General features: G+C 35.7%; 1 protein-coding gene across 3 annotated transcripts in view; it reads right to left on the bottom strand.

Annotated features, from left to right (window-relative positions):
• The window catches only part of LOC120540853 (huntingtin-interacting protein 1-related protein-like), a 67,848-nt gene that overhangs the window by 32,473 nt on the left and 20,702 nt on the right, over positions 1-14,673 (bottom strand). For 2 of the 3 annotated variants that reach the window (XM_039771956.1, XM_039771954.1), the window contains exons 2-7: positions 7,740-7,803; positions 7,032-7,174; positions 6,195-6,251; positions 5,263-5,343; positions 3,351-3,427; positions 1,602-1,663 (exon numbers count right to left, since the gene is read on the bottom strand). In XM_039771956.1, the coding sequence (XP_039627890.1) occupies positions 1,602-1,663; positions 3,351-3,427; positions 5,263-5,343; positions 6,195-6,251; positions 7,032-7,174; positions 7,740-7,803 (484 nt within the window). Of the gene's footprint in view, positions 1-1,601; positions 1,664-3,350; positions 3,428-5,262; positions 5,344-6,194; positions 6,252-7,031; positions 7,175-7,739; positions 7,804-14,541; positions 14,638-14,673 lie in introns of those variants that run through there. The other variant, XM_039771955.1, reaches the window with a different exon arrangement.

The following is a 14,673-nucleotide window of genomic DNA, read 5'->3' as shown; positions in this document are numbered from 1 at the left end:
ACAGGAGCCTCAATATAAAGTTGAATGTTCCTCAAGTATAAGGAGCTCTTTGAGCACTAAATTAATCCCAAGAGCAAAGTAATAGTTAAATAATTACCAAGCCTTAAAGAGGGTGTGTTGGAACAAGCCTACCATTAATGACATCTGCTGTGTTGCTCGCTGGTGCTCCAATTCCCTATAGATCCAAGTGCAATTACTTCTGGTTGTCAACGGAAGTGGGTAAACATAGCAATGATTACCCAAAACATCCAGGACAAACCAAGAAACAGTGAGCCACAAAACACAAGCAAGCACAGAGCCAACAAGACAAATTATAGAAGTGTTTTCTGTTCTGTCACAAACATAAAACATATCCAGAAACCATAGACCCAATGAGGTTCACATATTTCATACTAATAATAATACACAATCAATACACAGATGTTTAACTTAATTTGCGACAGCTATTTAATTTGTCAGTTTTACATATGGCTGCAACAAAACTAACCAAGAATATAAAGAAACTGCACTGCACTGTGGGGCATCTGTTGGTGAAGAAAGATTCATGGACCTTGACTTTGCCAACGATTCTGTGATCTTTGCGGAGTCAATGGAAGCTCTGATTGGCTTCCAAGTGTCCTTATAAAAACCAAGATCGAGGCCTTTAATGACCTCTTGGGCACGGCCATCAGCAGTGTGTCTGTCTACAGATAGAGTGTCGACCTCTTCGAGAGGTTTACTTACCTTGGCAGTGACATTCATGTCTCTGGTGACTCTTCCTATGAAGTCAGTAGACAGATTGGGAGAGCATGGGGGGTTCATGAGGTCAATGGAAACGGGTGTGTGGCGCTCCCGATATCTGTGCAAAAGGACGAAGGTCCAAGTCTTTAGAGTCCTGGTGCTTCCTGTCTTGTTATATGGTTGTGAGACATGGACGCTATCCAGTGACCTGAGACGAGGACTGGACTCCTTTGGTATTGTGTCTATCCGGAAAATCCTCGGGTACCGTTGGGTTTGATTTTGTGTTGCTCATGGAGTCCCGAATGAGGCACATTACCTGCATTGTGAGGGAGCATCAGTTACAGAACTACTGCCATGTGCCGCATTTCCCCCCCCCGAGAGTGATCCAGCTCGTAAGATCCTCACTTATGGGGACCCGAGTACCTGAACCAGGCCAAGAGGCCACCCACGTAACACCTGGCTGTGGTAGATAGAGGATCATTTCCGGAGGGTGGGATTGGGCCGCGTGTTTGCCTGGGGGTTGCCAACCGAGTTGTTTCGTTGTGTAGTGGGTGCGGCAACACACTGTACCAGTGCATGCTCCCCAACTTCACTTGACTTGCACAACATTAAAATATTCAAAAGGTAAGGTCTAGAGCTTTAGAAACAACATGAAAATATAGCACAGTCAGTAACTCTGTACATCTGCAATGGGTCAAAGGACTAAAGGCTAAATTCAAGCTTACAAAATGCAAGTATCTTCAGATGGTGCTAACTCATAACTTTCACAAAACAAAAATATTTGCACTATGTCTAATCTTAGCAACAGTATGTGCGGGAATGAAAACTGCTGACAATGTTATTCTAAGGCCAAGTTTTATATTCACAAAAGGTCCACTTACCAGACTCTGCCAGCTTGAGCTCACATCCCAGATAATCAAACATCTCTACGGTCAACTGAAAACTGAAACATAGCAAAGGAAATGTGTATGAGGAGCTTTAATTTGTAACCACAGCATTCTTAGATGCATATGAAAGTAACAGACTATTTATTAAATAAATTACTGATTTCCGACATTAAGATAATAAAGACACAATCTCATGACTTTGTCACGAAAGCTGTGCTACCAGTCCAGAGTTTCATGTGGATCAGTTTCATAGTGATAAATCACAAAACAGTGAACTCTTGGTTTTACAAAAGCAGAGTTTTGTGAATTTGTTTTTCTACACCAACCACAATCAGGCAAAAAACTAACAATTAATTGTTACTGGTAAATCAAACTACACTGATCTTTTGGAAAGCTCTCGTCTTTCAATGCCAGACTAATGTATTTGTTTTTAATAATATACATGTCTGCATTTGTGAAGAGTAAGGCAATAAAAAGTGCCTAACAGGGCATTATGTACAGAAGGGACGAATGCCCAACTGAATAACTTTTAGCAACTAATGGTTTTTGGTATGGCTGGTAAGAAACATTACTTTGTAATGAAGACCATGTTGTAATTACTTATAATGTCTAGATTTTTAGTAGAGTCTTTATTTGAATTAAGGAGTATGCTGCACAACGTATACAGTATTGACAATATTTGAAAAATAATCATTGTCAGGATTTTCTGAATGACAAAACGCTACTGTATAGTGTGTTCTGTAGGCAGGGACACTGTCACAAGGTGACCTTCTTCCTGCTTGTTAATAATACAGGTCAAGGAACATACAGCGATAAGATTAGTGGACAGGACATTGACCAAAAAAAAGAGAATACACAAGTGACAGAAAAATTCCACTACCTTGTAGTGCACAGTAATACGCTCACATTGAAGATTTACCAATCTTATTAATTACTGCTTTGCCCAGCCAATCATACAAATAACTGGAAAAATCAGAACATTAAGAGATGTTTTCAGGAGACTGCAATCATGCAAAACAACTGACCAAAACATAGAAAACAGCAAGGTTATTTGATCTCAGAAGACTTTTATATACAGGGTGGTCCAGATCTAATTATGCAATTTTCATTACGCTATAACTTATTAAGTTTATTACAAAGAGAGTTCACAAAAATATCTTTTTGTTGCTGATAGATGGCATGGAAAAATCAGTGACTTCAATTTAAGTCCATTTTCATTTATTACAAGATATTTCAAACAATTCTTTTGTCTTGTATTGTTTTCCTGCATTCCATTAAGAGTTGCATAATTAGATCTGGACCATCCTATATAAATATGGCATTGGTAGTAGTTTAATATCAAGAGTTCATGGAGTGTGTAGGTGTGTACACACATCTGTATGTGTGCATGCATGACCTCTTCTGTCTTCACTTATTTATATAAAGAACAGCATTATAAATATTATGTAATTCTTGAAACATTTTAATATTACTTTTAAAAGGAAGGCTATTTCTTATTTTGTGCTCCATTCATTTTACTGCAAGTTTTTTTTATTGGTATAGATTTAGTCCTGGCATCAATCGGTTTATTTATATGAACTATGAAGAACAGAGTAGATTACTTATATTATGGCAGCCTTCCCTAAAAGAGAATGATCAGATTGAATGGTTCCAAGGTCAAAGGTATAAGCACTTGTACATTATGACTTGCTGCATTTACTGTTGTACAGTGGATAGGGTTTTCTTACTTCTAAGTTAACTTACATATTATTGACATCTGTACCAGCTGCTTTCTCAAGGCCGTCATCAGATACTTCCAGGTTTGATGGGAAATCTGTGTGCTTTAATTATACAAGAAATATAAAGCCATTAGACTCACTTCAAGAATGATCCAACAGTTAAATTTACTTAATTCAGCATTTTTAAGAGTGTTAACAGATGTAACATACATCAACAGATCTTGTATATTACACAGAAACCTTAACAGTACAAATTTTCTTATTTCAGACATTTTTTACTGGCTTCAGAAGAAACCTTGAATAGAGTGATGCAAGCTTGATAGAACTTCAGTAACCAATTATTAAAGTATTGCTTATAATACACAAAAGTAAAGAAGATGATTACTAACATTTATATTATGCCAAGTGTTGCAATAGTGGCATATGGCAAAAGCTACACTAGAGCTAGCCGTGGTGCTCTATTCAACATTTTAGTCTGGGTTTTACACTAAGTGCTACGTCCCTTAACTACAATTTTGGTGTCTCATGCGGAGTTTATTTAATCAGCTCTGCATCTCCCATGTTAATCTTGACTAGTTAGTTGCACTTATGGGGTGTACTGGGAAAGGGGGATGAGACAAGACTATAGGAGTCAAGTGAAGAACTTTGTTTCTTGGTGAAGAACTGCTAATAACATTTTTAGAGCTACACATTCTAAATGATAGCAATGGGGTTGAAAAGTAATAATAAGATATAACCAATTCTTCCAGCACAGCTCAGTTTGACTTTGCTGGGAAATCAGACAAGTCACAGAGAGGTTTAAGGTCATCAGGCACACTGACCTTTCTTCCACTTTCAAAGTTAACCAGAATAATAATGAATGCCTACCCCACCTCAATTTACAACTTCAATATCTGATATACACTTTTTTTTTGAAGAGAAATTAATGAGTGTAGAAAGCCCTCAAAAAAAAAATAAAAACTTGGAGGTGGTTTTGTGGCCAATGTGGGACAGCAAAGTGAAAATCATCCATGGTGAAAAAGAAGACAATGTCAGTTGTAAAGTCCTATGCTTAAAATGTGCAAACTGCACACCTTTCTGTCAAAGTATTGTTAGTAACCTCCAGATTAAATAGAGCAAACAACAAACAGGGAATTAAAAGCCTTATGGGAGCCACTTTTTAAATTCCTTCAAGTGAAGTGCAAAAAATGCTGTAGTTTACCTTATAGGAAAGATATATGCAGGAAAGAGCAACTTCTTTCATTAATGATACCATCTGTCTGCAGTACTTTTACTTACTTGCAAAATGAGAATTCTACACTTTCTATTTTGTACATTGTAAAAAGAAATAATAAAGTAAGCTACAATAAGTTTACACATGCTTTAAATTATATATGCAAAAATGTAAGCTCCTTCCAAGTGTTCAAAGCACTTAACACCAATAACAGAGCTGGAAATATTGTCAAAGAAAGTTTTAGTAGATTTGTTGTATTTAACAGGGTATTTAATTGATAAATGCAGAATTCAAATCAAACTACTTTTCATATTGATCAAAAATATACCAGTTTTGCCAACAGTTATTCTTCAATGTGAAGACTGATTCATGCATACCAAACACGCTTGGCATGTTTTACATACATAGATTTGCAACCAAATTACATATAACTCTAAGCTGTGGCATCCCTCTAAATAGCACGCATGGGGGCTCTTATACTTTACTTTTCAACGGTATGGGAAGAAAGTATTTCCTTCTTTTCATTTACAACCGCTTAGTCTAACTCCAGTTTACAGTTCTTAAGGCCAAGAATAGATTTTTGTTAACTACGAATTGACAAATATGTTAATGTTATAGCAGTTTTACCCAGTGACAAAAGCAAAGAGTGATTAAATTGACATTAAAATTCTGAACACTGTATGAAAACCAAACACAAACTAACAAACTCTGAAAATCTGCTTACCTTTCTATGAAAATTCATCTTCGTTGTTAAAAGATTGGTGTACAGCGATACAAGCTGCCCATATCGATCGTGCATATGACTCTGGGGAAGATTAAAAAAAATTTAAAGAAAGAAATAATAAATAAATAAATAAATAAACATATACACACACACTGCAGTGCTTTTAAAAGAAACAAATGGTTAAGAATTTATTTTATCGACTCAAATGTGAAAATATTAACACTTTTTAGATCTTACATATGAATCTTTCATAAATTTTCCTTAGTTTGGAAACCCTGCAGGCACAGGAATATTTAGGTTTGCTGGGTTCTACCTTAATAGTACAGACATCATTAGGCTGCATAATATAATCTGCCCCTGAAAATCTCCATCACACTTGGTAAAGAGCACCATATATCATCCATGCCATCTTTACTACATAAAACTAATTCCAAAACACTCCTACTGCTCCTACTTCCGATCCACTTTTCTAATAACTGGCTGAACTATGATGCATCTTTAAAGCAGACTCCCAAGTTAATATCACCTGACAGAAGTACTATTAACTGGGCCAATGTAGTACATATTTAAGAAGTGTTTTTTCCAAATCAGAAAACGATGCAAATATCCCATGTATACTGTAAAAATCACTGAATCCATTAATGTATATCCCTCTTGATGAAAATATACTACAAAGAAATAAACATCTCTGAAGACAGACCAGACTAGCACATTCACACAATTGTAACTAACAGTAAAACTCCATGAATTACACCCTAGTATTACAGTTTTAGGAATAAACAGATTGTGAATTGTTAATACTGAAAAACATCTTCTGCTTTACTGTTACTAAAATAAACCTGTGCCTCTTTAGCTCATCCAAAGGAACACTGTTAATAAGGTGTACCTATTATTAACAAGAAATCCAGTTAATGAAACTGTTGCAGACATACCCATAAACTCCCAATTTCTCTTATGTTGCTTTGGTGTCTCAAACAGTCTTGCAGAACCTAAACAAATAACAGATAGGAAGGAAGAAGACAAAGTGTATACACTATAAACATGGTCACCAAAAATGTACTCTACTACATGGATAAGGAAGCTTGTGAGAATATGTTTTCATCTTTATCATTCCCAAGGAGCTCTAGCACTGTTAATCTGGTGATGTACTTTATTAATTATCCAATGGTATACATGCTAAATGCAAAACTGAACACAGGTAAGAACGTGAAAGGTGATCTTTCTGCACAAGCAAGAGTTGAGGGAGAGCCCAAGTGGACCTCTGCAATATGCTTATCATCTCATGCACATCTACCGGATTAATTAATAAAAGTGATACAAAAATCATAGCCAAAGATGATAAGTGCAACAAGATGTACCTGCTGAAGTTTTTTTTCACTATTTGACTCTAATAAGCTATTTTGTTCTCTTTTATAGAGAAGAAAAAGCAGCTAATTAGCCTTCTAAGCTTAAAAAAGTTTTATTTCTGTTCACAAATCTATGAAATCTTTTCTTCTATCCAACGTGCAGATGTTAAGGCTGTACAATACAAGCATTTGAGTTCACTATATGCAACCAAATCAAGAAGTCTCTCATAATGCAAACAAATAAGCCTTCCTGTATAAAGTATCATTTTAATGGAGTGTTTGGAGAAAATATGCATGAAAAACACAATTTTAAACTTTATATACATTAGCATGTTACGTGATGGTAAATAAATACACTTAATGCTCAAACAGCTGTCACTATTAACATTGATCAAGTGCAAAAAACATGCAACAGCTACTTACATTGGGGTGGCCATCCCTTAGGACTTTGTGTAAAACGTGGCAAAACTTCCAGCTTAGGATGGAACTGCTAGGTAGGGGAAGGCCAATGGCGTAGGACCAAAATGTAAATGCACCTTTCTCGTGGTGAGTTCCCAGAATAATTCATGTGCAAGAGTAAAGGAAAAAGAGGAGCAACTGGAGATTTTTTTAAATAATATTCTGTATTCAGAAAAGTTAAACAAATCAGATTATAGCAGGTAGAACAAATAGGGAGTTGAAAAGAATGTCTACAGTTTTTTTTTTTTTAGAAAATATACTTAACGGTGCTCAACAGTTTGAAAAATGCAAAACGCTCATCTATAAAGCAAGCTACAGTCAATTCACAAACTGTGCTATATTAAAGATACTACAGAAAATTGATCTGTTTAGGAAAGGTGCTCAAACTCAACACAATAAAGCCATCTAATAAGCACAGCAACTCATTAGCCTAGCACACCTGGATAATACACAAAAGGAAAAAACGCATTCAATAAATATTAAGGTTTATGAATGAATGGTTAATTCTGGCTTTTATGCCTTAAGACAGTCAAAGAAAGTATAAAATGGAAATTGACTTGCATCACAGAATATAAAAAAAACAATAAAATGAAACAGAAAAATGACTTAAAACTTGGTTATTATAAGCTTCTCTCCACACAAACACCAAGCTTAACTGTTAGAAGAGGATACTGCGTGCATGTTTTTCCTTAACTGGAGCTTCACTATTGTTGATTGCCTTGCTGATGCTGGTGCACTGAAGGGTGAGGAAGAAAAGGAAAAAATAAAAAGTTAGCTGTTCATCATAAACACAGAAAAGATCAAAACATACAAATATACGGCTTATTGGATATTATGGTAATTACTTGCAATACTATGATGTTAAATGTCAAAGATTAAGGTGGACGGCAATGAGATAAAACAATTTTCCCCAACACATCTTTAAAGGCAATGAGATCATAAAAACAAGAAAAAGTCACATTAAAGATGAACAGTGCAAGGAATCATAAACAGATTGTGGCATAAAAGAAACACTATTAGACAAAACCATTCTTGAATTGGCAAGCAATCTTTTCAATAATGAGTAACTCACAGAAAATTCCAGCAAAAAGTTCATTAAAAAAAAGTTCGTTAAAAAAAAAAAAAAAAAAATTATTATGGTGATGTTTCACACTTTACTAGTCAGAATGGGTGGTCTTAGTACCGGCATATGATGGTTGGATAATTGATAGCATGTCACTGGCATCATTGTTCCAGACCCACTTGTATCCCTTTTTTATTTGTCATCCTGGTCATATTTATGTTTCACATAAAGGAATACATGTAGAATTATGATCAGTACGCAATACTAAAAATGTATTACTACTACAAAATGACCTTTCAGTTCCTATATCAGCGTTGCCAGCACTGTGTCTTTTGACCCCCACACAAATGGGCCTTTTTTTTTGGTAGTTTCTTGGGATGTTTTTAAACTGCCCCTCAACCCTATCACCCATTGTGGGCCATCAACCTCCTGCTCTTTGATGATATATACCCAATTTACCATTCTCTGAACACCCCCCACACACACCCACCCACCCACTACTCATTGCATTAGTTTATCTGTGTATTGGGTTCATCTCTTGTGCTGCATCGTTATCTGTTCTACAAGAGAAAAAGGATGGAAAAATACAAGTTTTAATTATTAGCATTCTACCCACTCAAACTGCTTAAAAACTATATTTTGCTGGGAAAAAAATTGCAAAACATATCTGCCAAACCAGAACACAGCCAATGATGCCACTTTCGCAGGGCATCATACATAAAAGCAATTATGCAATGGAAAATTACAGCTCACATTTCACTTAAGTACCAAATTTTTTTTCTTAGTCTTAACATCAGTATCATTTTATCTTAAGTATTTACTACTTAAACAAAAATGCATGAATAACAAGGAATACCGTAGTTAAAGCATCTATACTCATCATTAAACTCTCTTACTGCAGTTCACTGCCATGAAGACCTGCATCTGACCTGCACCAGACCTGAATATTCTTCCTTTCGGAGGAGGATGCAGCACCTAATGTGGCCTTTTCCAATTGCTGGGGAAGTTTCTTGAACATCTTGTATGACAGATAATTAAATCAAAAATGGATTAGGTGTTATTATACTACCAGCACCAGAAACAAAATGTTTTGGGTTTTTTTCTCTCAACTATTCCAAAAGAATATCCATTTCAAGGTTCCCTTTTTTTTCTGGACATTTTTGCACAGGAATTTACCAGTTATAATCACCTCTATATAGTAGCAAATTGCACATTGAGATGTATTGATTTAGGACAAAACAACAAGAACAAGAACACAATAGACAATTTAAGATTGGCAGAAATGCATCATCCTAACCAGATACTTATGATCTCAAATCTGGGCTCAACACACCATTCAAGAGTTCTAACGTAAAGCATGATGATTAGCACATGCAATTAAGAAATCTACCATACTTTGTTCAAGACTCTATAAACTTAGAAGGCAATGAATTGAACGCGACGTTTAGGGGGACAATCTCTTACATTAAAATCTTCATCAGTTTATAAATATATAATGAATAAAATCCAGAAAAGAGGCCACAGCATGTATTTACAGTTGATGGCGTTATGATATACACACTCTTAATACCTGCAATGTCATCTGCAATACTAAATGACCTCCCTCACTGCATCAGGTCAAGGGAGTGTGGGGTTTTGATAGAACAAATCAAGAGGATGAAGGAGACACATGGTGTTGTGAAGAAAAAACAAAATAAACTGTATGATTTTCAAAGTGTACAGACAAAATAAACTGTATGATTTTCAAAGTGTACAGACTTTAGATACACATGAGCTTTATCGAAAAATAAGCAAAATCTTTACTGCAATGTTCTTTTAGAAAGATATTTCTCAAACTCCACTGTAAAGCACTTCTGGAACCAATCCAGAAACAATATTGAGGTCATCCTGCCTTTCTTACTCTGCTGCCAGGAAACAGGAAGAATATGCTTTTGTTGCCTTTAGGCGCACATAGGGTCTTATTTACCAGTCTCGAGCCTATTTCCCCACAAGAGAACCTATCCAATCTTATGATGTCCTAAATGCGGGTGCCAGCTTTACCTTTTTTTTTTGGTATGTGCAGCTTGGCATCGTCTTCTATAATATTCCACTATCTTCTGCATGAAAAACTTGTTCTAGACAATATCCTTCAGTTGATACTCTAGTTAGTTACAAAATAAGAATCAAGAACAGTATACATAGATGAAGGAAACCTGTACTTAATAAATACTTATTATTATTATTATTAATAATAATAAATAATAATAATAGATATTAATATTAATAATAATAATAATAATAATGATGGAGCAACATAACCTCTGACTTTTTGAAAAAAATCATAACTGCCAAAAAAAAGAAAGTGAAAATAAATTTAAAAAACGGCCTGAACTATAAAAGTAAATTGTCCAAGAGTATTGTCAAACACTTCAAGTTTTCAAATAAGCTAAAAACTTTCAAAAACTACTAAACGTATATAAAGTTATACTTATTTGAAAGAAAACAACCACTTCACCAGTAAGTCAAGGTTCCGCGATAAACACACAGGCTCTAACCACTTTCACAAATAAAACACAAATATTCCCATTCTATCTTTACTATTGTTTTTTTTTCCTATTTACTTACTAGTTATAAAGTGCACATAGTATGAACAAATGTCTTATGAACTTAGAAAGATGTCACAACACACAGTTTCAAGTCTAACAGCAAGTCACAATTAACAACTGCAGATGCTGGGTGTCACTGGCCAGAGGACATCAGATTACACAGCTAGAAACTGCAGGGGATGATTACACAACTCCCTCACAACTTCTCAGCACAATTTTAAATTTCCCCAAGTACTGCAAGCTTGCTGTATTTTGACAGCCAACTGCCATGTTGCCCGACAGTGCTGGGAGCTTTACAAATAAATACTCTCTATGTATAGAGAGTTAAGCTGAAGTTTCAGACTAATTTTTTGATAAAGTATAATAAACAAAGCATTGGACAGACAAACATGTCTCTTATTGAGTGCCCATTGTTTGTCAACTATTGCACAGACAGGGGTCTATCCCAACAACTAAAGAACTCCATAAAGGAGTCATTGGAGATGTCCCATTACATATCTAGCAGTAATAGTTGCACATCACAATTAATCACAATTCATAAACATTAAGTAAATGGAGGCAAAAAAAAACAACACACACACACACACACACACAAACACAACAGGAAAGTCACGTAGCATGGCACCAACCTGTACAGATCAGGGCCAGTTGAAGGTTTTATCCAAGATACACATGAAAACGCATGAATCTGTGCTCACTTAGTATAAAACAAGACTGGCTGTAGCACCTAAGTGAATGTGTACACTGTGCCAGATTTTCTGGGCACAGGGATGGCACATGGTAAAGCAGAGGTGTCCACACTTTTTCAGCTTGCGAGCTACTTTTAAAATGACAAGGTCAAAATGATCTACCTACATTAAAATGCTATCTCATATACCCCAGCTGTCTGTGACTATATATATATATATATATATATATATATATATATATATTGAATATTCTTTATGCATAAAATATATGTTGTCATACCTTGCATAACTGAATAACGTTTATGGCACAATAACAATTCAATACATTTATGGTCACTACAATATTTGGATTTAATAATTGTCATGTGGGAAAAGGCTGACTCGCATAAATAAGCAGAGCCGAATAATGCAGTCAAGGAGGTAGGAAGGAATTCCTTGGAAGGAATTCTTATGCTTAATGATCGAGTGACTCACCCAGAACAATACTTCGGTGCGTTTGCCTTTGCTTTTGAATTCAGCCGAGTGAAAAATGACGGCTGTCCGATTAACTTCGATTCTAGTTCCCTCTCCTTTCTCTTTCTCAGATCGCTTTTCAGAAGTAAGTCAGTTTCGTAATTTTTATGAACAGTTCGAAAGTGCCTTTCCACATTTTCCTTCGTTGAAATAGAAATAATAGATTGACAGATCAGACAGACACACTGATTGTGACATTGTGAGAAAAAAAAAATCCCTTCCAATTCCACATCCAGCCCATACCCTCCCCAAACAATTTTTTTTTTTAATCCCTTCTTTAGTCGATATAAATTGGAAAGCTAACTGGATCACTTAGGTAGCCGGAGTTTTGCGTTTGATTGTGCATGCGGGATGACCAGTGTGTTAGAAGACAAAAGATCTCAGACTGGCCGTCCTGTATATTGATCAAGTGGCAAATGCCATGGGGAGGATATATGATAGACTAACATTTAAAAAAAATTTTTTTGACTGCAACGTGATCTACCTGTACTAACTTTGCAATCTACTGGTTGATCACGATCGACATCTTGGGCACCCCTGTGGATAGGCACAAAGTGGTCTTATTTTAATATAGAGTAAGCTCCTATGCTGGTTTAGAAGTGTCACGTTAACATTAGTATTTAATAAATATTAATCAGTTGACAGCAATAATAGGTTCAAAGTGTCAAACATATACAGACAGCACCACTAAAGATGATGAACATCTGACCCTTGTCATTGTGGTATCATGTACACTGAGACATTTTAATTATGAATCATTTCACCTCTCTTATTCAGCTCAGGCAGGCAGGCACAAATTGAAGTTGCATGAGGACAACAGGATCAGTAGGTGACATTCCTTTAAGCTAGTCACCTTACAATTGTAAACAGTTATAAATGCACAAATTTAAAAAAAAAAAAAACCTATAATGTATCAGTAGAAACGTAAAATGAAGAACACCCAGATGGAGTGTGTGTTTGTGAGAGTGAGAGAGATCTAACACCTTCTTAAAAGGTACAGCTCCTCAGCCTGTTCCCTAATGACAGCCTTAATTATTCAGCTAATATTCTACAGTCCTCAACACCAGCTAATAAAACTCTCCCTATGCTCATTATCTGCCTCGTCACCTGACTAACGTTACACCTGACCCCAAACATTCACCTTGCAACTGGACAGCATAAAATGGCACATTCACTGGTGTCACATGATAATTCTGCCACAGAAGGCATTCAAAGAATACAATAACAAAAATGACATCACAAGAAAGCTAACTAAAAACATTCAGACATCATTTTACCACTGCATAAAGAGAGCATTTAGGCAGACAGGCATGACCTCATTTAAAACAGAGCTCTTTTGTGGCATCAACTAAAAGCAGCAGAAGAGTTTGGGAGAAAGAGGGTGAGTGAACCAAATTAATGAAGCCATTTCTTACTGCAAACCATTGAGAGTTTGGCTGATTATCAGTCTAGCAAAGACCAAAATAAAGTAAACGGGGCGTAGACACAGGAAAGCGTGTTCACGGCTACCCTAAGACAGCATTAGAAAATGTTCTCATTTCAGCTAGCTCGTGTTCTATACAATGACAAAAAATAAAAAACAAAAAGTTATATTTAACAAGAGACTAAAAACTCCACTTCTATAAGTGATCGATTATATACTGTAGGTTTAAAACTAGTACAGAAATTCTCTTTCGTCAATTATATCAAAGACAAAAGCAGGAGAGGAAACAAAAAATAAAAAACAAAGACAGAAAAGGACCCCAAGTGGGCACCAATGCAGTACAGTACAATCTCACAGTTGTGTACAGAGCAAATTCATATTACCAATTCACTTAACAGGCACAGTTAGGGCATGTAGAAGGATATCGTACTCAGACACGCGAGATCAGATTTTATCTGAGGCCAACAGAGCAGTGAGGCAGCACTAGTCCCAGCATCACTGTGTTCCTTATGTCCATTACAGCCATACTGGAATTCTGCATATCCTTAAAGGTCCACCGAAATGTAACACTTAGGCAATACAAACTCCTAAAATTACAAGCCGTTATATATATACATATCATATAAATGCCTCTTATATGGACATATGAAATCAAGAATTGGCAATACCGTAAATCTGTCTCCCTTTAAAATTAAAGTTCTAAAAAGACTCTCACTATAAAAATAAATTAGTTCAGCCAGGAACAAGTCTTTCATCAGAATAACGTCAATGCATTTTTCCTTTTTTGAACTGAGCTTTAATCTGCATACAAATCATTATTTTACCCTCCTTGGGTAAACATGGTTATGAAAGGTAGTTTAATAAGGACAGGCTCATGCCTATTCTTCAAATTATGTAATTTTTACTGATGTAAAACTCAGTATTGTTAAGAAACATTTCTGTTCAAAAGAGATGAATTTCAAGTATGACATATTCAAATGTCCATTTGGTAGACTCTCATAAACAAATAAGCACCATACATAAGATTAGATTAGATTATTTATTTATAAAAGCGCATTTAAAACAAAGGTTGCACCAAAGTGCTATACAAAGAAGCATTAAAAGGTAGCACAATGCAAACAATCAAGCAGAAGTAGATTAATAAAACAACCAATATTATTACATCCTTTGAGAAAACCATGAGAATATTTGAAACACTTACTGCCTCATCCCGACTCTTGGACAGTGCGTCTTTGCTTCGTGACATGTTTGATGCAGCACTCCTATACATTAACTGCACCAGAGGCTGCTGCCACTGCTGCTGCTATGCAGAAAACAAGCAGGGCGACGCTCA

Source organism: Polypterus senegalus, chromosome 12 (assembly GCF_016835505.1).
Source record: "Polypterus senegalus isolate Bchr_013 chromosome 12, ASM1683550v1, whole genome shotgun sequence".
NCBI classification, from domain to species: Eukaryota; Metazoa; Chordata; class Cladistia; order Polypteriformes; family Polypteridae; genus Polypterus; species Polypterus senegalus.
The sequence above is the reverse complement of the archived record's forward strand: the minus strand, read 5'-3'. Positions and strand labels throughout refer to the sequence as shown.